At 33.8% G+C, this 27391-nt stretch overlaps 1 protein-coding gene across 2 annotated transcripts in view; it reads left to right on the top strand.

The window, feature by feature from the left end:
• The window catches only part of vav3 (vav guanine nucleotide exchange factor 3), a 159000-nt gene that overhangs the window by 63140 nt on the left and 68469 nt on the right, over positions 1-27391 (top strand). For both annotated transcript variants that reach the window (XM_028434415.1, XM_028434414.1), the window contains exons 3-14: positions 6404-6462; positions 6770-6835; positions 7391-7499; positions 10196-10297; positions 14554-14622; positions 15639-15742; positions 16323-16422; positions 16530-16625; positions 20218-20286; positions 21112-21198; positions 21269-21354; positions 21847-21979. In XM_028434415.1, the coding sequence (XP_028290216.1) occupies positions 6404-6462; positions 6770-6835; positions 7391-7499; positions 10196-10297; positions 14554-14622; positions 15639-15742; positions 16323-16422; positions 16530-16625; positions 20218-20286; positions 21112-21198; positions 21269-21354; positions 21847-21979 (1080 nt within the window). The remainder of the gene's footprint in view (positions 1-6403; positions 6463-6769; positions 6836-7390; positions 7500-10195; positions 10298-14553; positions 14623-15638; positions 15743-16322; positions 16423-16529; positions 16626-20217; positions 20287-21111; positions 21199-21268; positions 21355-21846; positions 21980-27391) is intronic.

Genomic DNA, 27391 nt, shown 5'->3' with positions numbered 1-27391 from the left:
TAGCAGCCTTTTGCATTATTTAATAGCTTTTTAGATATTTTAGCAGCTTTTTACATCATTTTGCAGCTCTTTTAGATCATTTAACAGCTTTTTACATTATTTAGTAATTTTTTAGATCATTTTGTAGCTTTTTAGATATTTTAGCATTCTTTTACATCATTTAGTAGCTTTTTTTTTTAGCAGCCTTTTAGATCATTTAGCAGCTTTTTACATCATTTAGTAGCCTTTTTAGTAGCGTTTTAGATTGATTAGAAGCTTTTTTACATTATTTAGTAGCTTTTTAGATCATTTAGCAGCTTTTTCAGTCACAATGACAACTTGTGCTGCTTTTGGGTGCTCTAAAAAACCAGGAAAAGTTAAAGATGTCGATGTAAACCTCTTTTGTTTACCAAAAGAGAATAAAAACAGTTGTGACCCAAAAAACAATCTGTTACTGCAGTTCCAACTCTGAGGTTTGGTAGTAGACAATGAAGCAGAGAAGAAGAGCTCTCCCAAGGCAGTGGTTCTCAACCTTTTCAGCCCGTGACCCCCAAAATAAAAATAAAATGGTTTCAAAGTGACCAAAAATAGTGGAAAAGGTGGTGAAATGGAATTTTAAAAACCACAAAAATTGGTTAAAAGTTGCAAATTAGAGCGGGCCAAACAGGCAGAAAAAGTGGTAGAAAGGGTTCAACTGGCAAATAACGGGCGTGACAAATGGTAAATGCAGTTAAATTGGTAAAAATAAGCAGGAAATATGATGAAAAGAGGTTAAAAGTGACAATAATGGCTCAACATATGTGACATTAGGTGGAAAAGTGGTGGAAAGGGTTTATAAGTGCTGAACATGTCTTGAAAGTAGAAAATGTGCAGAAAAGGTATTGGAATGTGATGTCCAAGTGTCAGAAATGGGAGTAATGTAGCAAAAATGCATTAAAAGGAGCAAAAAATGGCAAAGAAAAAGTGATAAAAATCTCCTGACATACCTTTGCTTTACCTTAAACAGTGTGCTGACATGCTCTGGTGGCTGAAGTTAGGGAGTAAATCACGGACAGTTGAAGGACTTCTATTCTCAGGGTTTGTGTGTCTTCATGAAAACAAAAAACAAACATTATTTTTGGTGTTTCTCTCCCAGAAGTTTGAGTTTGTCCTTTTTTTCTTGGCGTAACGTATGGAGCTAAGTTTGTTTGAGTCTTTGTGCAGTAAATAATAATCCACCCACTGAGTGAACACAGGCTGATTCTAATGCGTTCTGAGGGCGCGTTTCTACCTCGTTGTTTATCAATCCCCGAGTGCACCCTCTCAGGTTTGTTTTTTTTTCCACGTGCACGTTGAGTAGAGCCTGAAGGCCACACAGCAAACAGCTGATACTGAAGGGTCACGGGCTGTCACGCTACACTTTGATGTGAAACGTGGAGGTTTGGAGTCACCTTTGATGATGCGAGGCCATGTGTCGCCTGGAGCTTTTACCACTTCATCCACTGACTGACCCTGACATTTACCTAACACTGATATATTCTGATCTTTCCTGCTTTATTTTATTATTTTTTTTTCAAAGGGCTGTCCTTACACGAGACAATACACGGAGTACAAGTGCAGCAGCAGATGCATTTTCTATTTTTAGCTCATCTATCAGAAGTAAGAAGAGAGAGAGAAAAGGAAGAGGAATCTGAGAGATGGAAACTGGGACAAACGGTGACATGTTAGCGTTCAACCATCACTCCTTTCCTCTCTCCTGACTGACGGGAAAGAGAAATATTAGATCAAATATATGAAAATGAATCAGTTACATTCATTAGTTTGGTAAAATGTGATAATAAATACAATAATGGTATGATAACAATTTGTTTGCAACAAATAATCATTTATTCATTCACTTCTTTCCTATGTTTGATAATCAGACACTGATTTATTTCCTCAGGTAAACTTCATTAATTCCTAAAATTACCAAATATTAATAACACACTTAAAATGCATCAAATGTAATTGAGATGATAAAATCCAACATGTAAAAATGTTTGAATTACACAGAAAACATGATTAAAAAACGTTAAAAATCAAACAAAAATCCGTTAAACAGAAAAAAAAGATAAACAGAATAGTTATACATTTATTTTAGATTAAAAATAATGTATACAAAGCTGATAAAAGTGACATTTAGTTTATAAAACCAATGTTGTATCATCATTTTGTATGTTTTTGGTGTTATTTTGTATGTGTCTTTGATATTTTTGTGTATTTGTTGTGGTTTTGTGTGTCACTGGTAATAGTATTTTTTTCTCTTGGCCTGTTTTTGGTGTCATTTTATGTATTTTGTTGTGGTTTTGTTCCTGTTGTCGTTTTGTGTGTTGCTGGTAATATTTAGGATGATTACAATTTTTTAACTAAAAATAAACCCCATATTTTTTAATGCTTTCATTGCGTACCCCTAGGGGCACGTTTGAGAAACACTTGGTCTGATGTGTAGCAAATGAACAGACGTCAGATATCGTGGGAAATCCTGCTTCATTTCAGCATGTGCGTTCTGTCCAAATTCAGTGAAGAACTAGGAAATGAATGACACTTTTTAACCCAACAAAACGTACTTAGGAAGTTTGATATCCTGTGATGACATCTGAGAGAAAGACGATGAAACTAAATGCAAATGCGTAAAAATGTGAGCATCTACTAAATCATAGTGCAGCACCTAAACTCATCTACCTGACCTCATGACACTAATATTACAGTAGATTCCTGAAAAAAGCATCACAGATGGTGATCTGTGTGACTCGTGTTCTGTGGAGGTGAAAACACTTCATCATCACTCACTTCCTCCTCTTTACAAGCCTGCAGACGCTAACTGGTCACTTCCGCCCTCTGTGAACATGTGCTATACATCACACAGCCTCTGGGGGGCCCTCCATCCACACATTGTGTGCGCTTTAGGTTCATGTGTATTAAAACAGGGGTTCTCAACCTCAGGGTTGGGACCCCATTTGGGGTCGCGAGACACTGGGAGGTTGTTGCCAGATGCCTTCAAGAAATGAAGAATGTTTTTGCTTATTTTTGCCATTTTTTCTGCAACTACACCAAACGTTTCATATTTTAACCTATTTTCATCACTTTTTCTTGCCATATTTTGGCTCCTTTTAATGCATTTTTGCTACATTACTCCCATTTCTGACACTTCTACATCACATTTCGATGTCTTTTCTGCACATTTTTTCCCACTTTCAAGACATTTTTCAGCACTTATAAACCCTTTCCACCACTTTTCCACCTAATGTCACATATGTTGACCCATTATTGTCACTTTTAACCTCTTTTTACCATATTTTAAGATATTTAACCACATACACCATTTGTCATGCTGATTATTTGCCAGTTTAAACTAATTGTTTCTACTTTTAGAATTACATTATCCAATTTCTGCCATTTTCAAGCCAATATTGACACTTTGAATCCTTTTTACCACTTTTTCTGTCTGTTCTTGGCCACTCTAATTTGCAACTTTTAATCATTTTTTGTGGTTTAATGTGTTTTTGCTACATTTTTCCACTTTCTTACCCATCTCCATCACATTTCAATGCCTTTTCTGCACATTTTTTCCACTTTCAAGACATTTTCAACACTTATAAACCCTTTCCACCACATATGTTAAATATCTTGACCCATTATTGTCACTTTTAACCTTTTTTCACCAATTATCACCTCAATTATTTTTGCCAATTTAACCACATTCACATTTTTAAACTGTTTTCCTACATTTTTACCACTTTCAAGTCAATATAGACACTTTACCACTTTTTCTTTCCGTTTTTGGCCACTTTAATTTGCAAAAATCCCATTTCACCACCTTTTACACCATTTTTGGTCATTTTTAACCCATTTTATTTGTGATTAAAAGAAGGATATTCATCTTTAAGATGACTATATACTATGGCTCAGTACAGTGGGGGCCCACAGTTTTTGGAACCTTTATTTTGGGGGTTGCGGCTTGAAAAGGTTGAGAACCCCTGGTTTAGAACACATTGTCTGCTATGAGGTGTTGCTATAGTGATGCTGATACGATCACATTGTGTTTATTTCCTCTTTACAGCTCATTAAACATTGAAAGGTGGTAATTATTTGTGATGATGCTCCAAAGGGAATAAAGTCTGGGTTTTATTTGTTGTTTTCTTTTTTAGCTAAAGGGCACAGTGCCATTAAAGGATTTCTAACCATCAAACACCTGCTGTAGCGTCACGCTTAGATTGACTGGGATTATTAAACAATAGTTTCACTTCATTTTACTGCTCATCTTTATTTATCATCTGAGGAGCAGTTTCCTCACAAACATACCACAGAAATGTCATTTCTGGATTATTCAACTGGGATATAGTTACTAATTATGGACCAAACCAGTACCTACACAGCAGTGATGATGAGCATTAACACATGAAACAACAAAGACTTTGTGTGTTTTTGTTGTTTTTTTAATTCTATTACGTGTATTTTTGTTGTAATTTTGTTTATTTTTCTATTATTTGTGTGTTTTTTTGTAATCGTGTATATTTTTCTATTTGTGCGTTTTTGTTGTAATTTTGTTTATTTTTTATTATTTCGAGTATTTTTTGTAATTTTGTGTATTTTTCTATTATTTGTGAATTCTTGTTGTAATTTTGTATTTTTTTCTATAATTTTGTGTATTTTTCTATTACGTTGTATAGTTTTCCATTATTTTGTTTATTCTACTATTTTGAGTATTTTTCTGTAATTTTATATATTTTTTTTATTATTTGAGTATTCTTGTTGTAATTTTGTATATTTTTCTGTTTTTTGTTGTAATTTTGTGCATTTTTTTATTATTTTGTATATTTTTTTATTATTTTTATATATTTTTTTATTTTGTGTATTCTGTTATTTTAAGTAATTTTCTGTATTTTCCTGTAATGTTGTATATTTTTCTATTATTTTGAGTATTTTTTGTAGTTTTGTATATTTTTTTATTATTTTGTGTATTTTTGTTGCTATGGGTAATTTTGTTGTCGCTTGGTATGACTATCTGTCAATTTTGTGTATTTTTTATTGTCGTTATCTCCGCTTAGGAGGAGGTATTTCATTTTATCGGCATTTGTTTGTTTATCTGTAAGCAGGAATTAATTTTTTTGTTTAATTTTCATTTAACCTAAGTTATATGTTAGTTTATGGAATCTTCCAATAAACTAATTAGTTCATTGAACCAGATCAATGAACTGATCCTGGATCAGTTTGATGAATATAAAAATCTCTGTTTCTCATCATTGTTTGTGATGGTAATAAAAACTCTATTGTGTGCGTACCTTTAATGTGTCATTGTATACACACACACACACACACACACACACACACACACACACACACACACACACACACACACACACACACACACACACACACACACACACACACACACTTAGAGAAGGTCAAGGACACTGACTGGGTGTAAATGACACGTCACACTGGTGTCAGTCTATTAAAATAAATGTTCAGTAATCAATGACACAATAGCTCATGCCTCCACCTCCATCTGTCTGTGTTACACTTTCTACTTGATATACATCTATGTGACACACACACACCCAATAAATACACAAACTGACTCCAAAAACATGCATAACGACAGAAAAACATGAGAATAAATAAACAAGATGAGTACAAATAAACAAAATGGTTTAAAACACACACACACACACACACACACACCCACGCACACACACACACACACACACACACACACACACACACACACACACACACACACACACACACACACACACACACACACACACACACACACACACACACACACACACACAAGAGAAAAAGAAAATGACACAAAGTGACTCCAAAAAGACACGTGTGGGAGAATACAAATATTCACAACATGACAACAGAAATACACAATGTGATTCCGTAGACACAATAAAATACATAAAAATATACACAAAATGATGACACAAAATGAATCCTAAAAACAAACAAAATGAATCCAAAGGTCCAGGATGGCTAAATATTAGACAAAAAATACAAACCAACAACAAAAATACACAAAAACACAATAAAGGAGAAGAAAAATAGACAGTGACACAAAAGATGCACAAATAAACAACTAAAATGTGTAAAAATTATTTTAAAAAACATAACTCCACCAACAAAAACTACTCACTCTGTAGTTTCCTGTGTTAATGCTCTGATTGGTCGTTATTGTCATGTGTCTGATATGCGGTGTGTATAAAGATTGAAATAACACAGAATACACACAGTAAACCATCTTGTTGTTCAGCAGCTGAAGTCTGTGCAAATCTTTGTAAATGCTGCCCTCTAGTGTTAGTTTACTGAGTTGCACATCAAACAGAACATGGAGCAAATGTATTAATTCTTTTTTCTTAATGTGAATAAACATTTTCCATTGTTTCTTTTCCAGGTTATGGACACACTGTCCAAACTGTCCCACACAGCCATCGCACAACAAACTGGAATCAGGTACAGTAGGAAAAATCAAATTCATTTTAGTTCAGGGGCCAAAAATGGAACAGTTTGACCTCAAGTGGGCCACAGATTTTCTGCTTGAAAACGAGTAATTTCAACATTATTGTGCCATAGTTTATGCTTCTACGTAGACATAAAATACTAAATATGTAAGAAACTGACAATATCCAAGCAATAAGTGACAGATATCAGTCCCAACAGGATCTACACTTTAAATTTCCTAGATTTTGTGACCAATTTCTATTTAATTAAAGGAAATATGATGTCATAGAGATGAATTACAAACAGTTTTTGGTCACAGAGCCTTTCCCACGGAGGACAGCGTGGAACATGATGGCGTCTACAACCACCTGGGAGACCTCATCGAGTATGTTACATTTTATGGATTCTTGCTGGTGTTTTATGTAATTTTCTTTTGTTTTATGCATTTTTTATATCATTTTGTGTATAATTTTTCTGTTTTGGGAGTAATTTTGTGCATTTTCTGTTGTTTTTAATATTTATTCTGTTATTTTTGTAGTCATCTTGTGTTTTTTTGGAATAATTCTTTGTATTTTTGCTGTTTTTAATTTATTTTTAATTTATTTTTGTAGTCATGTGTGTTTTTTTTGTGCTTTTATCAAACCTTTACTTTTTATAACAAAACGGAGTATTAAATTCATCCTAATCCAGATTTCACCCTGGGTTTAGATTGAAGGCAGTTTGTTTCCTTGAGTAACTCGCCCTCTGTTGTTGTTGTTGTTGTTTCCTCACTGATTTTCTTATTCTCGTGCATCATTGTCACTTCCTTCTGCCTGTGCTGCTGACTGTGTGTGTTAGTGTTATAAAAAGAGCTGACACTCACATTTACCTCCGGGCAGGGATGAAGTAACCTTCACTGGGTGTGTTGTGCTGAAACTCATGTGAGGTGTGTGTGTTGCAGTGAGAACGAGCTGGAGGATGAGGAGGATCTGTACGACTGTGTGTACGAGGATGAAGAGGGCGGTGAGATCTACGAAGACCTGATGAAGACGGAAGCAATCGCTCCTCCGGTCCGTCTCACATCACACTCACTGTTTAGAGAGGGACCTTTACTCTCCTTTAAACAGTAAAGGATAGTAAAGATCCCTTAGGAGAGCTCCTCTTCTCTGTTTCATTGTCTACTAAACTGTTTTTAGTCTCTTTCTGTAAACGAAAGAGGTTTACATCGACATCTTTAACTTTTCCTGTTTTTTTAGAGCAACCAAAAGCAGCACAAGTTGTCATTGTGACTGAAAAAGCTGCTAAATTATCTAAAAAGCTACTAAATAATGTAAAAAGCTTCTAATCAATCTAAAACGCTACTAAAAAAGTTAGTAAATGATGTAAAAAGCTACTAAATGATGTAAAAAGCTACTAAATTATGTAAAAAAGCTACTAAATGATCTAAAAAAGCTACTAAATTATGTAAAAAAGCTAATAAATTATGTAAAAAAGCTACTAAATTATGTAAATTAGCTACTAAATTATGTAAAAAGGTACTAAATTATGTAAAAAGCTACTAAATGATCTAAAAAAGCTACTAAATGATTTAAAAAGGCTACTAAATTATGTTAAAAGGTACTAAATTATGTAAAAAGCTACTAAATGATCTAAAAAAGCTACTAAATGATTTAAGAAAGCTACTAAATGATTTAAAAAAAGCTACTAAATCATCTTAAAAAAGCTATTAAATGATGTAAAAAGCTACTAAATGATGTAAAAAAGCTACTAAATTATGTAAAATAGCTACTAAATTATGTAAAAAGGTACTAAATTATGTAAAATAGCTACTAAATTATGTAAAAAGGTACTAAATTATGTAAAAAGCTACTAAATGATCTAAAAAAGCTACTAAATGATTTAAAAAAGCTACTAAATCATCTAAAAACTGTTAAATTATCTAAAAAAGCTGCTAAATGATGTTAAAAGCTACTAAATGATGTAAACAGCTATTAATGATGTAAAACAACTATTAAATGATGTAAAAAAGCTACTAAATGATGAAAAAAAACATCCTAAATGATCTAAAAAGCTGTTAAATTATCTAAAAAGCTGCTAAATGATGTAAAAAAAAATGCTACTAAATGATTTTAAAAAGCTACTAAATGATGTTAAAAAATGCTACTAAATGATTTTAAAAAGCTACTAAATGATGTAAAAAGCTATTAAATGATTTTAAAAAGCTACTAAATGATGTAAAAAGCTATTAAATGATGTAAAAAGCTACTAAATGATCTAAAAAAATCTACTAAATTATGTAAAAAGCAACTAAATGATGTAAAAGATACTAAATGATCTAATAAAGCTACTAAATGATGTAAACAGCTATTAAATGATGTAAAAACAACTATTAAATGATGAAAAAAAAACCTCCTAAATGATCTAAAAAGCTGTTAAATTATCTAAAAAAGCTGCTAAATGATGTAAAAAAATGCTCCTAAATGATTTTAAAAAGCTACTAAATGATGTAAAAAGCTATTAAATGATGTAAAAAGCTACTAAATGATCTAAAATATCTACTAAATTATGTAAAAAGCAACTAAATGATGTAAAAGCTACTAAATGATCTAATAAAGCTACTAAATGATCTGAAAAAAAAAGCTATTAAATGATGTAAAAAGCTACTCAATGATCTAAAAAGCTGTTAAATGATCTAAAAATCAAGCTGAATATTTCACTAATAGAAAACAATGGGATGTCATTAATCACATGATTTCATGATGGAGAAAAACTATAAATTATGGGGCAAAACATTGTGTTTGGTTTGACATAGATCTACTAATAAGGACATTTAGAAGATTTTAGGCCAAACTTGTATAAACAGTGGATGATTCCTTTAGAAGGACAAACAGCAGCTGCTTTAACTAAAACCTCAGGTTTGGGCTGGAAAGAAAACAAGAAAAAGTCTTGATTATGGGAGGGGCTCCTTGAGCATTTAGGACACGCCCAGTCTATACTATACAATCTCCAAAGAACAATCTGTGCTATGCTAACTAGCTCCTCAATACTCACTATAGCTCTCTATCCACTATTCTCTCAGTCCAACCCACTCACACAGATTGTAGAGTCCACAGGTTAAACTCATTTTAGTTCAGAGGCCAAATATGGAGCAGTTTATCTGTAGTGGGCCACAGATTTTATGCAGGAAAATGAGTAATTTAATCATTATTGTGCTTCCACATATAAATAAATGATGAAATAAATACAGCACTTATAATATAAAAGCAATGAGTGACAGATTTCAGTCCCTGTAGGATCTTCCCTTTTATTTGATTTTGTGACCCATTTTTACCTAATTTGGGGACATTTTGTGGAATAATTTAAAGAAGATTGAGAGTTTTTTAAACAATTTGAGATTAAAAATGATGGGGGAAATGTGAGGCCTGCTAATATTGTGGCGTTCCATTAAGTTTGTGTATTAATTTGTAGATATCAAACTGAATTTGTTGGTAATTCATAGACTTTTTAGCTTTCTGCTGCGGGCCGAATTGGATGCTTTTAATGACCAGATTTGGCCCCCGGGCCTTGAGTTTGACACGTGTCATAGGTGATGCCAACAGTGATGTAAGAAGCCTCCAAAACATCACAAGCCTCCATTCTCAGCCAATAGAAAAATGTAATTGTAATAGCATGGTTTCAACACACAGAGGGCAGTTAATGTGACATTTTACAATTAAATACGACAAATTGTGTGTGTGTGTGTGTGTGTGTGTGTGTGTGTGTGTAGGTGTTCCAGAAGCAGACAGAGATTGACATCAGGAGTTGTTGTCTAACAGAGATCAAACAGACGGAGGAGAAATACACAGACACTCTGGAGTCTATAGAGAAGGTAACACATGATCATTCACACTTTAAAGGTTTGGAACAAATTCACATCCTAATAATAGTCAAATTACTTAAAGATCGGTCAATTAAAATGTTACCAATCCAATAATGAGATATTGATCCAGATATCCTCCAAACTCTGTGAAGCACTTTTGACGTAATCTTGCAAACAAACAAATGGCGGTGAAAATATGACCTGCTTGACAGAAATAATATCTAAAAAAAACCCAACAAAAAACCCACATAAAATGACAAAAAACAATCACAAAAAACAACAAAAATATACATGATGGACAAACACACATAAATACAAAAAATGGCTCCAAAACACACACAAAATGACAACAAAAACACATAAATCAACATAAATATACAAACTAATGGAAAATAAATGAAATGACCACAAACATACACAAAGTAGCTCCATAAACACAACAACATAAATATATTGAAATGACAGAAATAAATACAAAATTACAAACAAAAACAATGACTGAAAAAAGATCCCACACAGGAAAGAAAATACACAAAATGACACACTAACCTATTGTTGTTTCATGTGTTAGTTATCTGATTGGTCATTATTCTAATGCTGGCATGAATGTTGATCATGTGACCCTCAGATCAGACACTCACATATTTGGGGCCCCGCCCCCTGTGATAACAGTTGTCCATCTCTAATCTATATGTTTACATTTTATTTCTCGTGTTTTTGCTGAATCTTTTTTTTTCTTTCAAATATGTGACTAAAGTGTTGCCTTTGGTTCAACATTAAAATTATTGAACACATGTAATTCAGCAATGAATGAAATCTGCTGAGTCGCTCTGATTTCCAGCTCCTGTTTTCATCATAAACTTACATTATGTTCCTGCTAGAGGGCGCTGTCCTTCCATGTTGGACCTGACAGTTATCTCATTGCTAATGAAGCTTTTATTTTCACTAAACTGCCTTTTAATCAGCAATTTTATTTTTGATATGATTAGTAAGGCTTCATTATAGAGACAGGAGGAAATGTATTTTCTGTTTGACAAAATAATAAAAGGACTTTTCAATGAATGTTTAATATAAAACAGTACAAAGTACAAATCTTTGGATGTTTCTCTGTCAGAAATGAATAAATTGTGATTATCAGGAATTCAATAGGCTAAATAAAAAGTAAATAAAGGCCTATATCTCAGGCTCATATCTCATATTTAAGGTTAGCCTTAAGGCTAATGTAAAGTAGATCAGTGGTTCTCAATCTTTTCAGCCCCAGACCCCCAAAATAAAGGTTCCAGAGAGCGGGGACCCCCACTGTAGCTGAAGGTGGTTGAACACAGACATGAACATTGAAGAACAGTCATGTGGAGACAGGGCCATCTATAAGGGGGAATAAAGGGGAGAGATTTTTGGGGTCCATCCATAAAGTCAGCAAAATGATGGTCCATTGTTCTATGAATCTGTGATAAACACATTTATTTATTCATCTGAATAATATCCACTGTTATCCAGGAAGTTTATTATTATTATAGTCATCTTAAAGATGGAAATCCTTGTTTTAATCACTGACAGGGCCCTGAAGCATGGTGTGGTGACAATCATTTGGACCTGAATGTAACAAAAACTAAAGAAATGATCATCGACTTCAGGAAAAACCCACCAAAGCATGAAGCCAGCATCATTAATGATGAAAAGGTGGAAATGGTGGACACCTACAATTATTTGGGCACAATAATTACTACCTGCTGTGGAAACTGAACTCTTTTAATGTATCTAAACCTATTTTATGTGCTTTTTATCATTCCTTTATTGTGAGTCTTTTAACTAGGGATGTAACGATTAATCGTAAGGCGGTTAAAAATCGATTCATAGGTATCACGGTTCATATCGATGCTCTGAAAATTGAATCGCAGTACGTTTTTTAAACAATATCTTTTTATCCTTCTCTTGTCCAGAAGTGAAGGCGGCGGGGGCGGAATCTGCTACTACTTTCTTTCTGGCCGCCTTCTACTCTTAAACATATTCATAAATGATTCCTTACCCCTTTAGCACCGAAAGAATATCTGTAATATTATGTGAATATCTGTAAAAGTCACGGTTTTCTATTAGCTCTGTCTGCGCATAGCATCTCTTCTTCACTGCATGAATATCTGCATGCCAACCGAGCACTGCGTTTCCAGCCCCCTCTGCTGGTCCAAACAAATATCTGACGTAAATACAGTGAAATTACTGTTTTTCTTTAAAGTCCATTTGTTAAGGCACAAAATACATTTTCAGTTGCACTTTTAAAAAGAAAAAGAACTATTATGCAGTTTTGCATTGTTTACTATAGAACCAGAATTTTAATTAATAGGCTTCTTCCTCATTTGTATTATTACTTTATTTATTTCATTCAAGATTTATTTTTAGTTAAATTGCATTGTTTTGAATAGTTTATCAAGGGATTCTTTTGACAATGAAAAATAAAAGTAATATTTTTCAGTCATTTGTCTACAGTCCCATTTTGTAAAATAAATTGTGAGAGAATTGTATCGTGAATCGTATCGGGAGTTGAGTGAATCGTTACATCCCTACTTTTAATCTTTTCATTCATGCGTTGGCTTTATGGCTTGTCAGTGAAAGATAAGAACAGCCAGGATCATGTGTGTACAGATTCCTGATCTGCACTCTATGGAGCAGGCAGGTTCTCCAAAAAACAACATCATTGGCCATCCACATCATGTTCTTAAGGAGAGGTTCACCCTGATGCCCTCTGGGAGGCGCTATCTCAATCCCAGCAGGAAGACAAATAGATATGCAAACTGTTTTATTCCTGCTGCCATCAAGTTTTTAAATACTAGAGAGAGGGCCAAATGAGATGTGTCTCATGTACTGTTTTTTAGGGTTGCATCTATTTTCATTTATTGCCACTATTGCACTTTATCACAATGTTGTAACTGCTGTAGCTACTTCATGGCTGTCTGGTTTTTTCTCCAGTTACTGACTGACAAGATGAAATGTGGATGTGTGTGTAATGTTCTGTCCTTTGCTGCAACCCAACCCACTACTGCCAACTGAATTGCCCCTCGGGGATAAATTAAGTTTTCTGATTATGATTCTGAAATAAAATGGGATCAAAGTGACCAAAAATGGTGAAATGGGATTTTAAAAACCACAGAGATTGGTTAAAAGTTGCAAATTAGAGTGGCCAAAAACAGACAGAAAAAGTGGTAAAAAGGGTTCAAAGTGTCAATATTGGAAAGATTAGTTTAAACTGGCAAAAAATGGGCATGACAAAAGGTGAATGTGGTTAAATTGGCAAAAATAATCATGAAATATGGTGAAAAGAGGTTAAAAATGACAATAATGGGTCAACGTATGTGACATTAGGTGGAAAAGTGGTAGAAAGGGTTTATAAGTGCTGAACATGAACATTGAAATGTGATGTAGAAGTGTCAGAAATGGGAGTAATGTCACAAAAATACATTAAAAGGAGCAAAAATATGGAAATAAAAAGGGATGAAAAAAGGTTAAAATATGGTGAGTTTGTTGCAGTTGCAGAAAAAGGTTAAAAAATAAGCTCAAATTGTTCAAAAAATATTTTGTTTCTTGAAGGCATATGACAACACCCTCTCACAACCCTAAATGGGGTCCCGACCCCAAGGTTGCAGTAGAGAGTAGAAATAGCATTTTTTAGTCCTGTGGCTCTAAACTAATCATCTTCTCCTGATTGGACAAATGGACTCTGAGGAACAAACACAGGCTTGTAAAAAGATGAATTGTGTGTGTGTGTGTGTGTGTGTGTGTGTGTGTGTGTGTGTGTGTGTGTGTGTGTGTGTGTGTGTGTGTGAAAAACCCAAGTGAAGAATGTGGTTTTGTGTCTGCAGCATTAGTGGAGGGTCAAGGTAATCCCAGGTCTCATTAGAACAAAGTGGCTGCTGTTTTCCACCTTAGCTTGCACTTTTCCTCTACTCATCTCCTCCCTCTGGTGACCGTTCACTTCCATGGCAGGAAAGTCGCGGTGTGATTTCCCAGCGGAGCGTCTCTCACTAGATGACTTTAGATGGTCGAGTTTAGTCTGAGCGCGCTCAGTAGCTCCTCTGAGATGCAGAGGTGACCGTGCACAGGGACGTTCCCTGAGAGGAAATCATTAAAGTACAAAACTCTGAAAATGAGATTATTGTGGGGCTTTTTCTGCTGACTGCGGCTTTATGAATTTTGGGTTTCATAATAAAAACAGGGAATGACTCGTTTCCTTTCGTTTTAGACTCATTCACTTCCTCTCTGTCTGTTTTCTATAGAACTTTATGACGCCTTTAACCATGTTCTTATCAGCGGTCGAACTGGAGAAAGTGTTTGTCAATATTCCAGTAAGTCTTTACTTTGATACAAATATTAATATTATTGTTGTGTACAATATTTACATCTTACTTAGTGCAGTAAAGACAGGAGCAGCACTAAATAATATAGTCACTATATTATTTTATATATTAAACAAAACAAATTACAGAAAAAAAGATTATATTTAGCATGAAACATTTAAAGTCATTTTACACATTGATTATTGCAATTCATCTATTCTAATAGGGCAAATCCATAAATCAGACTTTCAATTTATATATTCAAACTTTTCTGATATATTCAAACTTTCATATTTTATTTAAACTTTTCTTGTATATATTCAAACTTTCAAATATTATTCATTTTTTTGTGTATCTATTCTAACTTTTCTCATATATACTGTATTTAAACATGTATTATATTTTATGTTCAAACCTTCATTTATATATGTTAAAACTTTTCTTATGTACAGTACATTCAAGTTTTCATATATTTATTCAATTTTTTCTTATATATATTAACTTTTCATGTATTTATTTAGACTTTCATATATAATAAAACTTTTCTTACGCATATGTATTTTCAAACTTTTGTTATATATATTCAAACTTTCAAATATATATTTAGATTTTCTTGCATATTTTTAAACTTTCTTATATGCTGTATATATTCAGACTTTCATATCTATATTTTCAACCTTTTATTGAATATATTCAAACATTCACATACATATTCAAACTTTTATATATACAGTGTATTCAAACTTTCATATATTTATATATTCAAACGCCTTATATGTAATAAAACTTTTCACATATATATTTAGACTTTCATATATATTAAAACTTTTCTTACATATATTCAAACTTTCACATTTTATTTAAACATTTCTCATATATATTCAGACTTTTTTGCATATATTCAAGCTTTTCTTATATATATAGTGCCCGCCATGTTTCACCACGTTATGTTGATATTTCTTGTGATTTATTTTGACCAATGGTATTTGTTCCTTTATTAAAGCTGTGTTCTGATTGGCTTTCAGGACCTCGTTAAGGTACATGAAAGTTTTCTGCTGGAAATCAAAGACTCAATTGTTCACAGATGTTCCCAGAACCTTTACCAGGTCTTCATCACGTTCAAAGAGAGGTACGCCATCATTAGTGTGTATATGATTATATATATACTGTATGTGCTAAATTAATTCAACACTCAAACCTTTTCCATCACATTTACATTTTTTTTTTAACTATTGTTGATTTGTTTAATATGTGATGAACAATATTTAGGATGATTATTTTAAACAAATTACCTTTAATTTCTTGTTAATTTTACATTTCTGTCCCAGTTTCTTGCCTATTATATCCTGTTATTATTCAATGAAGACTTTGTGTATAATAGACTCCTTTTTTCTTTCTTCCTGTTTCCTCTTTCATTTCCTCCTATGTTTCATCTTTTCTTTCCTCCTGTGTTTTCTCTTTTTTATCCACCTGTTTCCTCTTTTCTTTCCGCCTATGTGTCCTTTCCTTTTTACTGTTTCCTGTTTCCTCTTTTTTTTCTTCCTGTGTTTTGTCTTTTCTTTCCTCCTCTGCTTCCTCCTGTTTCTTCCGTTGCTTTTTCCTGTTTCCTCTTTCCTTTCCTCCTTTCTTTCTGTTTCCTCTTCTGTTTCCTCCTCTGTTTATCCCTTTCCTCCCCTACTTCCTCTGCTTCCTCCTGTACTTCCTGTCAGGCTGCTGATCTATGGGAAGTACTGCAGTCACGTGGAAGCAGCCATTTCCACGTTAGACGACCTGTGCAGAGACAGAGAGGACGTACGGATGAAGCTGGAGGTAAATGTTATTGCCCTCTACTGGGTGGTAGAGGCACTGCAGTAGGAGGAAATGTTCATTCAGAGATAATAAAGTATATCAATAACTAACTTTTTATATATTGACAGGAATGTTCCAAGAGAGCAAACTATGGGAAGTTCACCCTCAGAGACCTGTTGGTGGTTCCTATGCAGAGAGTTCTGAAATATCACCTCCTCCTACAGGTAATAATAACTCCTCCTACAGTTCGTAATAACTCCTCCTACAGGTAATAGTAACTCCTCCTACAGTTCGTAATAACTCCTCCTACAGGTAATAGTAACTCCTCCTACATGTAATAAATAACTCCTCCTACAGTTAGTAATAACTCCTTCTACAGGTAATACATAACTCCCTACAGGTAGTAATAACTCCTCCTACAGGTAATAGTAACTCCTCCTACATGTAATAAATAACTCCTCCTACAGTTAGTAATAACTCCTTCTACAGGTAATACATAACTCCCTACAGGTAGTAATAACTCCTCCAACAGGTAATAGTAACTCCTCCTACATGTAATAGTAACTCCTCCTACAGGTAATACATAACTCCTCCTACAGGTAACACATAACTCCTCCTACAGGTAATACATAACTCCTCCTACATGTAATAGTAACTCCTCCTACAGGTATTAGCAACTCCTCCTACAGGTAATAATAACTCCTAGTACTGGTAATAATAACTCCTCCTACAGGTAGTAATAACTCCTCCTACATGTAATAGTAACTCCCCATACAGGTAATAGCAACTCCTCCTACAGGTAGTAATAACTCCTCCTACTGGTAATAATAACTCCTCCTACAGGTAATAGCAACTCCTCCTACAGGTAGTAATAACTCCTCCTACTGGTAATGATATTTCCTCTTACTGGTAATTATTAATAATTAAATAAAGAAATCCTCTAATTACTGATAGTTAAATTGATAAATCATTTAGTTATTGATAATTAAGTTAAAAAAATACTTTATTTATTAATAAATAGATACATATTTTAGTCATTGGTATTTCCTAAATGCATTGATAATATATAAAAATTTAGAAAACAAACATGTAATATTATAATTGTGTAATCAATATATATATATTTTTTAATGTTTATAAATTGTATTAACAAATATGTCATTTCTAATACAATTCAAAATGTATAACTGAATCAATGATACTCTGAGGTTTGCTTTTTAATAAAGATGGCACAAAAATAAAATAGGGACGACACACACAGGCGTTACTGCTTTAATCCACTGGAGGCAGCATTCACCATGTTTCTTTCTCCTGAGTGTGTAGCTGCTTTAACACACACACACACACACACACACACACACACACACACACACACACACACACACACACACCTGATGAGACCGTTTACATGTTCTCGTGCTTGCACTGGTTTGTCTTTCACAACGAAAAAATGTAGACCACTTTGGATGATTAATCTAGTTTTATGTTTATTTAGAGCTACAGGTCCTCCTATTTTCCTTGATCACAGTAAAAAAATGAATTAATGTTCTGAAACAGACAAAAGAATCCACCTGTTTCCTTTTCTCTCTCTATTTTAATTACAAATCTGACCCCAACATCATACAAAAATTCCTCACATGCATGCTTTGAAGAATATCACACATTTACACATTATTCCTCATCTAGAATGTTTGACAAATGGACAAATCTGTCCATTTCGGTCCATATTCTTGTTCAAAAGCTACGTGTTATGGTTATTCTAGTGATCATGTCATCCTGTGACTGTAAATGAATGCAGAGCTTCATCTGAAATGTGTTTTTAATGGGTTCTTATTATTTTGATTATATATGAAAAGGCTCTGGTACGAAGACAAGTTTATCTGATGGTGTATTAGCTGAACTGGTGATCAGTGTATCTGGTGACACGTCACAGTAAAATCATCTCCAATCACACGCTGTGGAGGATTTCATGCTAAACAAGAGGGTGATTCTCTGGTTGGAGGTCATTAAAGGTTTAGAAATCATATCACACTTTTTCCTGTTAAATAGTGAGGTAAACTCACATGATTTCATCTCATTTACATAAATTCTCTGAAGCATATAAAATATAGGTAACGCTTTTGTTTAGGGAACACCTATTAACCAGTATTTAGTTGCTTATCAGCATAAAAATTAGTAACATATTGACTCCTAATTAGTCCTTATTAAGTACTTATTAATGATTTATTCTGCATGACCTTATTATACAACCAGTAAGCCATTAACTAAGAGTTTTCCCTCAATAACCTCAGAATTATTACTTATTAGTCGTAAATATGTATGTTGTATATGAATTACGATCTCAACATGCTACGGTTAGGATTAATGTTAATCCTAGTCCTAATCCTAACTCTATTTGGACTGCGAGACTGCCATTAAGTGTATAATAATAAGGCATTAATAAGAATAACAATAAGTACGTAATGATGACTATTTAAGAGCCATTATGTTACTAATGCTAATAAGCAACTAATTAATGGTTAATAGGTGTTCCCTAAACTAAAGTGTGACCAAAATATATAATAATAACAGTTTTTGACTATATTAACCCTATTCAGCATGTTTGTTACTTAATATCCTTAAGTTAAAGTCATTTAAACAGGGAAAGATGATGGAAAACCAGAGGCCCTACATTAAGATGCATTCAGGGTGAAATCATGTGACCAAAAGTATTATTTTAAGAACATTTACAAACTTCTTGGTCGTTTTTGGACTGCATTATTTATTATTCATTTACTTAAAAAACATGGTATGACTTTAAGAAAAAGAACAACTGTGAAAAAGAAAAACTGTGACACCTTTTAATCTTCACATGTAACTACGGTAACAGTTCCAGTTTATTGTTGTTTATTGTTATTTATTTGCTATTCCTTGTTTGTTTGTGAATAATAAATATAATTCAGCTAAATGTAACATTATTTAAACCAAACATATGTGTTGCTTTACATTAGTTTAAGACAAACAGGCTTTTTATGAAGTTGTGTGTGTGTGTGTGTGTGTGTAAAGTTACTTTGTCGTGTGCTGACGGACTAATCTGTGCTCCTAATGTGATGTCACTCCCTGCTGCTCCTCCACTTCTTCTTCTTTTGCTTTTCACTCATCAATCCTCTGCCCGTGGTCTTCATCCAACCCACAGAGACGTGATTCCCTGAGTCCATCAGTGTGTGTGTGTGTGCGTGTGTTTTTGTGTGTGTGTGTCGTCTTCACACTGATAATAATGCCCAGGTTGAGCTTGAGTGACATGAGGGATTTGAGCAGATGTATATATCTCCCTCTGTGGCTCAGCGCTCGTGCTGGGTGTGTTAGCAGGTGTGTGTGTTAGCAGGTACGTGTGACTGTGTGTGTGTGAAGGACATGCATGACATCCTTCCTTATCCTCTGCTGCTGTGCTGTAGATGTCTTGTTTACGCTGCAGTTAGCTGCTGCCAACCAATTTCACACACACACACACACACACACACACACACACACACACACACACACTTATCTGCAGCGGCTGAATGCACACACACACACACACACACACACACACTTATCTGCAGCGGCTGAATACACACACACACACACACGCACACACCTGTGCAAACACTGTATCTGATTTATTTCTTCTTCTCCTCTCATATCACGTGCAGTGCGTGACTCTGCTGTGTTTCTGCAGTTTTCATGAATATTAGATGTTGTCCTCTGATTGACAGGCAGCACCTACTTTACTTTACTCTGTGTAACGTGTGTGTGTGTGTGTGTGTGTGTGTGTGTGTGTGTGTGTCTGTCCAACAGGAGCTGCTGAAGCACACACACGACGCCACAGACAAGAGTAACCTACGCAAGGCGCTGGACGCCATGAAGGTATCTCATGTGTTTCACATATAATAAACTACTTTTATTGTGTTCTTTGTTCTATGAGCTTGACTTGGGTCCCGTAGTGGGCCACTGGTGGCCCTCAACCCAGTTTTGTGCAACAAAAACACACACACACACACACACACACACACACACACACACACACACACACACACACACACACACACACACACACAATGACTCCAAAAACACACAAAATGACAGAAAAATACCCAGAACAACAGCAAAAATCCTATAAAAATGCACAGGATGACTACAAAAATAACAGAGAAATATTTAAAACGATTAAAATACATCAAATGACTCCAAAAATGTAAAAAAACAACACACAAAATGAGAGAAAAACTCTTGAAATGACTCCAATAACATACAAAAGGACAGAAAAACACAAAAGAACACATGACTACAACTCAACTAAAAAATGGCAAAAAAACCCCCACAAAATGACACTTAAAATGCACAAAACAAAAAAATTAAATATACAGAACAACATTCAAAATACACAAAATGACTCCAAAACTGTTCAAAGCAACAACAAAATCGCCCAAGATGAGATTAAAATGACTCCAAAAACACACATAAAGGACAGAAACATTACACAAAATGACAGAAGAATACACAGAACTGCAGCAAGAACACACACTTTATTCCAAAAATACACAGGATGGCTACAAAAATAACAGAAACATGTTTCAAACAACAAAAATATACACAAAATTACTCCTCTGGTGGCACAAGCGGCCTGTGGTTATTGAACAGTAAACACACACACACACACACACACACGTACTATACTTGTTTCTCCTGCAGGATTTAGCTCAGTATGTAAACGAGGTGAAACGGGACAACGAGACGCTGAGGGAAATCGATCAGTATCAGATTTCTATTGAGAACCTAGTAAGTTACTCATTTTTTACTGAGTATTTAAAATACAATAATCATTTTGCTGATCAGGCTTTTGTTTCAGAATCAGCCTCTGAGTAACTACGGCAGACCCAAAGGTGACGGAGAGGTTCGGGTGGCGTCTGTGGACAAACGAGCCAAACAGGACAGGTGAGATGTGTGTTTGACACACGGATCAACATCAGGTGGTAAAACTGCTGCAGAGCCAGAGAGTGTCAGTCAGGCAGAGTGCGTGCGTGCGTGCAGCGTTCAGGCTCCACACACGAGCAGGACGTAGATTTACAGGAAGCTGCTCTCACATGTCAGCGTTCTGACAGCAGGAGGTCTGAGCAGCGCTAACAACAAGAGAAGAAGAAAAGTAACTTTACTCACACTCAGAGTTCAGAATCAGAACAGAAAACTGGAACTTTACACTTTGATTTCAGTTTGTGAATGATAAAGATTTAAAAAGAAAAAAAAAACCTTGTTCTTTTATTTTGGAAGGGATTCCCGTCATAAATACTCACTTTAAGAAGGCACATCTCTCTTTACCTAAAGGGTAAAGGTTGGTCCTAGAGTCACATAGCGTTAGTAACAATGTCTATAGAAAGAGAGAAACCTGACGTTTAAATAAAACTTTTTTTTTTCTACTTCCTGTTTCAGACACATCTTCCTGTTCGATGCTGCTGTGATCGTCTGTAAGAGACGAGGAGAAAACTATGAGATGAAGGAAGTGATCGATCTGCATCTCTTTAAGATCACCAACAACCCCACGTCAGATAAGGAGAACAGAAAGGTGCGTAAACATCACCCCCACCAGGTCACATGACTGTTAGCACAGGGGGAGGGGCCACAAACATCTGATCTGAGGGTCACATGATCCACATTCATGTCAACATTGGAATAATGTCAAATCTGAACACTATTGTATTCATTTTAGTATTTGTTGTTGTCATTTAGTGTGGTATCTTTACGTATCTTCAGTTTTTGTTGTAATTTTATATGTGGTTTTTGTTGTTTTGTGTGTTTTTTCAGTCATTTCATATATTATTTTTTTATTTTGTGGTTATTTGTTGGTTTTTCTTGTCATTTGTTGTGTTTTTGGTGTCATTTGTTATGTTGTTTTTCTCATTTTCTGAGTTTTTGTTCCCATTTTGTATGTTATTGGTGTCTTTTCAGATATTTTTCTTTTCTGTTTTTTTTGGTGTCATTTATTATATTTTTCTACCATTTTGTGAGTTTTTGTTGTCGTTTCGTGTGTTCATGGTGACATTTATCTTATCTGTTGTGGATTTTTTTGTGTCAATTGGAATATTTTTTTCTCATTTTGGAAATCTTTGTTCAAATTTTGTATCTTTTTGGGTCATTTTATATTTTCCTGTTATTTTTGTGAGTTTTTTTTTTTTTTATATAATTTTTTGTATTTTTCTGTAATTTTGTGCATTTTTACTTCTCTGGGCCGCACAGAATTAGTTGGAGGCCCTGAGCCTCCACTTGTCCATGACTGGTTTATTATTGGATAACACACACACACACAGTGTGGTGAAAATAGAGCTTTATCAGCACTGAGCTGAGCTGTAGATATTCTGTCATAGAAAGAGTCATACAACATTCATGGCTTGAATCTTTTCTTCCATGTGGATTCCTGCTCCAAACTATTCCAGATAAGACTCACACCTCCAGCACATATTGGCTCTTCGCTCTTATTTCATATCTGTGTTTTGGCAGCTGAATATTTCATTTTCTTTTCCAACAGTAAAATAACTCAGTGTGATGTTTAACCACAGACTGGTGCAAATATTATCCTCAATTAAATCAAACCCATGTCAAAAAGAAAGAGAATAAGCCGTTTTTTCTGCTGCTAGCGAAGCACAGCGTGCGCTGCGTATCGCTAATGCTAGCAGAAAACTGTCAGATAGGTTTTTATTATTCAGCATAGAGGGAAATGAGGCTAACGCTAGCTATGAATCCATTAGGAAGTTAAACAGATCATCACAACAACAGAGAAGTCTATCACACATTTATCATGTCAAGGGTCACATGATTCTCTCTGTAGCATGACGCGGCTAACACACATATACACACACTTATTAAAAGAATACACATAATTGATCCATAAACACACAAGATAACTACAAAAATCATAAAAACAATATTCAAAACAGCAGAAAATACACAAATTGACTCTAAAAACAGAAAAATGATGGAGAAAATACACAAAATTACACCAAAAACACACAAAACAAAAGAAAAATACACAAAACAGCAAGAATACATAAAATTAAAACATGCAAACTAACAGAAAAATATTCAAAACACCAAAAATACATTAAAATGACTTTCGAAAACACAGCATGACTCCAAAAACATTCAAAACAACTACAAAAAACCCATGAGAACATGAGAGAAAAATGCTTAAAAGGACTCCATAAACACACAAAAGGACAGAAAAATACTAACACAACAAGAATACACAACTATTACAAAAACACACAAGATAACTACAAAAATAACAGAAAAAATATTATAAACAACAAAAAATACACAAAATGACTAATGACAAAACACGTTACCCTAATCACTCAGAGGTAAGATATTTAATTTAGCATGAAGTCGATTCTTCTTCTTTTTTTTTTTTACTTCATTCTTACTGTGATTTAAATGTGTACAAAAGTACACGACTTTGACAAAAACTCACAAAAAGTACACGAAATAACATAATATAACTACAAAACAACAATGCCTGTACAAAATGACTCCAAAGACACACAGAATGCCAACAAAATTAAACAAAATAATAGAAAAATACTCAAAATAACAACAAAAATGTAAAAAACGACAGAACAATACACAAAATAACTCCAAAGTCAAATATAATACCAAAAAATCACTCAAAACAGAAAAATACAAAAAATAACTTCAAAGACACACAAAATGACAACAAAATTAAAAAAAAAATACACAAAATAACAGCAAAATATACAACACAACAAAGGAATTCAAAGCATGACCAAAAAAAATGCACAAAATGCCAACAAAGTTACAGAAAAATACACAAAATACATCAAATTCAAACTACAGAATAACAGAAAAAATTTCAAAACAATATAGACACATTAAAATTACTTAAAAAAAACACAAAATCACAACAGAAATACACAAAATAACTCCACAAACATTCAAAAAACGATGATAAAATAGTTTTATTTGTGTTTGTTTCATTCCTATTAAAGACACTTTGATAAGAATTACTGCATATTGTTAATATTGGCTACAAAGTTTCATTTTTTACATTTTCCGTTGGTGGTTTTTGTGTCTTGGGATTTTTTCCAATGAAAAGATAAACCTGATTTAGTGAAGAATGAATCTGTTGTTTTTAGCTTAATAACTGGAAACAAAGTGTTTTTTTTAATTGTTTAGCTTTTGATTTCATGGTTGTTAATGTTTATTTACTTTATTACGTGCCAAAGGTTTAGTAAGAAAACCAGCCTGTGCATGTGATGAAATAAATAATAATTGTTATCCATACATTTCTCATTGAAAGGGCAGGAAGTGATAAAGCTGGTGTTGTTGAGATCATTACTGCTGCTTTACGACTGATTAACAGCTTGACTTATGGAGAATGAACCGCAATAACAGTTCATCGCATATATAAAGCAACAGGAAATGGATTTAAAATCAAGTTAACCTGCAGTGTTTTAGTAGCTAGCTACATGCTAACTCATAAAATGAGTTACTGATGTGGCTGCTATAAAGACACACACGTGCACCCATTATTTCACACACAAAAGGGCAGGAAAAAACACAAAATGACACAAGATGACAACAAAAATAACAGAAAAAAAAATTCAAAACAACAAAAATACGCAGCATTAAGACTATAAAATATCAGAAAAATATTACAAACATCAGAAATACATCAAAATTACTTTCAAAAACAACAGAAATGCACAATATAACTCTTAAAATCACTCAAAAAACACAATAGGACAGTAAAGACCGTACACAGTTACACCAAAAACGCACACGAGGACAGAAAAATACTAAAACAATATCAAGAATGCACATAATTATTCCAAAAACACACAAGATAACAGAAAAAATATTCTAAACAACAACAAATACACAAAAACACACAAAACAAAGGGAAAGTACCCAGAACAACAGCAAGAACACTTTAAAATAAAACTACAAATTAACAGAAAAATATTCAAAACAACAAAGATACATTAAAATGACTTTCAAAAACACAAAATCACAACAAAAATACACAAAATGACTTTATAAACAGAAAAATGATGAAAAAAATACACATAACTACACCTAAAACACAAAACGAAAGAAAAACACACAAAACAACAGCAAGAATACATAAAATTCAAACTACAAATTAACAGAAAAATATTCAAAGCCACAAAAATACATGAAAATGACTTTAAAAAACTGAAAATGCACAAAAAACATTGAAAACAACAAGAGTAGACAAAAACGCACAAAATGACAGGAAAGCACACAGTCCTTGTTGTTTCCTGTGTTATTAATGCTCTGATGGGTCGTTATTATCCTAACGCTGAAGTGAATGATTAAATGAATGCATTTTATTGAATTAGTATTATTTAATATTTCAACACAAAGAGCAACAATAAGAATAATGAAGGAGAAGTCGTCGTTGTAAACACAGCACGTCGTCTCAAACTGTGTCTGTATCCTCCCTCCAGATGGTGTTATCATTCACACACACACACACACACACACACACTGAATACTAAGTGGCAGTAGAGTAGAACTATAGCTAATCATAATGAGGGATGTGGGGGCGGGGCCAGCTGTAGGTGATAATAATGCAATAATGTAGCAGTGAATATGAGACATTAGGAGGCTTTCAGCCATATGGCCTCATACCAGCGTGTTTTATGAAGGTTAGAGTCAGTTCAACATCATTCACCTCTGACGTGATGGATATATTACAGTTTGTATGATTACATATTGATGTTAGCGACGTTAGCGATGATGAGAGAAGCAGCAATAAAAGACAAAGCCATTTGTATGCAAGTCATCAAACGTACAGAAAGTGAGACGTGCTTTGCTTTGTTTTGAGATGTTTCACAGGCTTTAAGCTAAAATACAGGACACAACAACAAAAAATCCAAAAATGACAGAAAAATGCACAAAATCACGGCAAAAACACACAAAATGCCAACAAAATTACACAAAATGGCAGAAAAATGCACAAAATGAATTTAAAGATGCACAAAATGCCAGCGAAATTGCACAAAATGATAGAAAAATACACAACACAACAACAAATATTCAAAAAATGACAGAAAAATGCACAACAAAAATTCAAAAGACGATAAAATGACTTCAAATTTACACAAAATGACAGAAAAAAATCCACAAAACAAAAACAAATATTCAAAAAATGCACAAAACAAATTTGTACACACAAAATGCCAATGAAATTACTCAACATCATAGATCAAAGATCCACAAAATGACAACAAAAACACACAAAACAACAACAAAAATTAAATAAATGACAAACGCATGAATCAACAAATAAATTATGCTAATTGCAGAAAAATACACAAAATGACAAGAACAATTAAAATCAATGTTTTTGAAGACATGTAGGTTTTTGGAGTTTCATTTTTTGTAATTTTGTGTATTTTTCCTTGTCATTATTTTATAGTTTGTCATTTTTAAAATGCTTTTCTTGTCTTTGTGTGTGTTTTTCTTTCATTTAGTATCTTTTTCAGTTTTTTGTGTGTATTTGGAGTCTTAGTGTATTATCTGTTGTTTTGTCTAAATGTTATTGTCATGTTGTTTGTCTGGAGTAAATTTGGACTTAACTAATGGCTACTATGCTAAAATAAGATCCAAATATGGGCCGAATGTCTTTTTATTTTTTATTTTTTACAAATACACAATAAGTTTATTCACAATTTCAACAACAAAAACAACAGCACAGCAGTGTTCTTTATTTTTTAAAATACCTTTTACGAAATATCCCACACAGACACGGGAGCGTGGGAGGAATTCTTCCTATTTGGGATCAGAAAGTATCCGTTTGTGTTGCGTCTGTTCCTTTTGTACGAGATAAAACGTGAGGAGACAAACAGACGTGCACTTTCCCTCTCACTTTACAAATTGGTATCTGGTGTCCACTGGGAACGCTGCTTTTCCTTTTTCTCTCCGCTCGTTCACT

The sequence above is a fragment of the Gouania willdenowi genome, chromosome 20 (assembly GCF_900634775.1).
Source record: "Gouania willdenowi chromosome 20, fGouWil2.1, whole genome shotgun sequence".
In the NCBI taxonomy this organism is placed as follows: domain Eukaryota; kingdom Metazoa; phylum Chordata; class Actinopteri; order Blenniiformes; family Gobiesocidae; genus Gouania; species Gouania willdenowi.
Note: the sequence above shows the minus strand (reverse complement) of the source record. Positions and strands in the feature narration are given on the sequence as shown.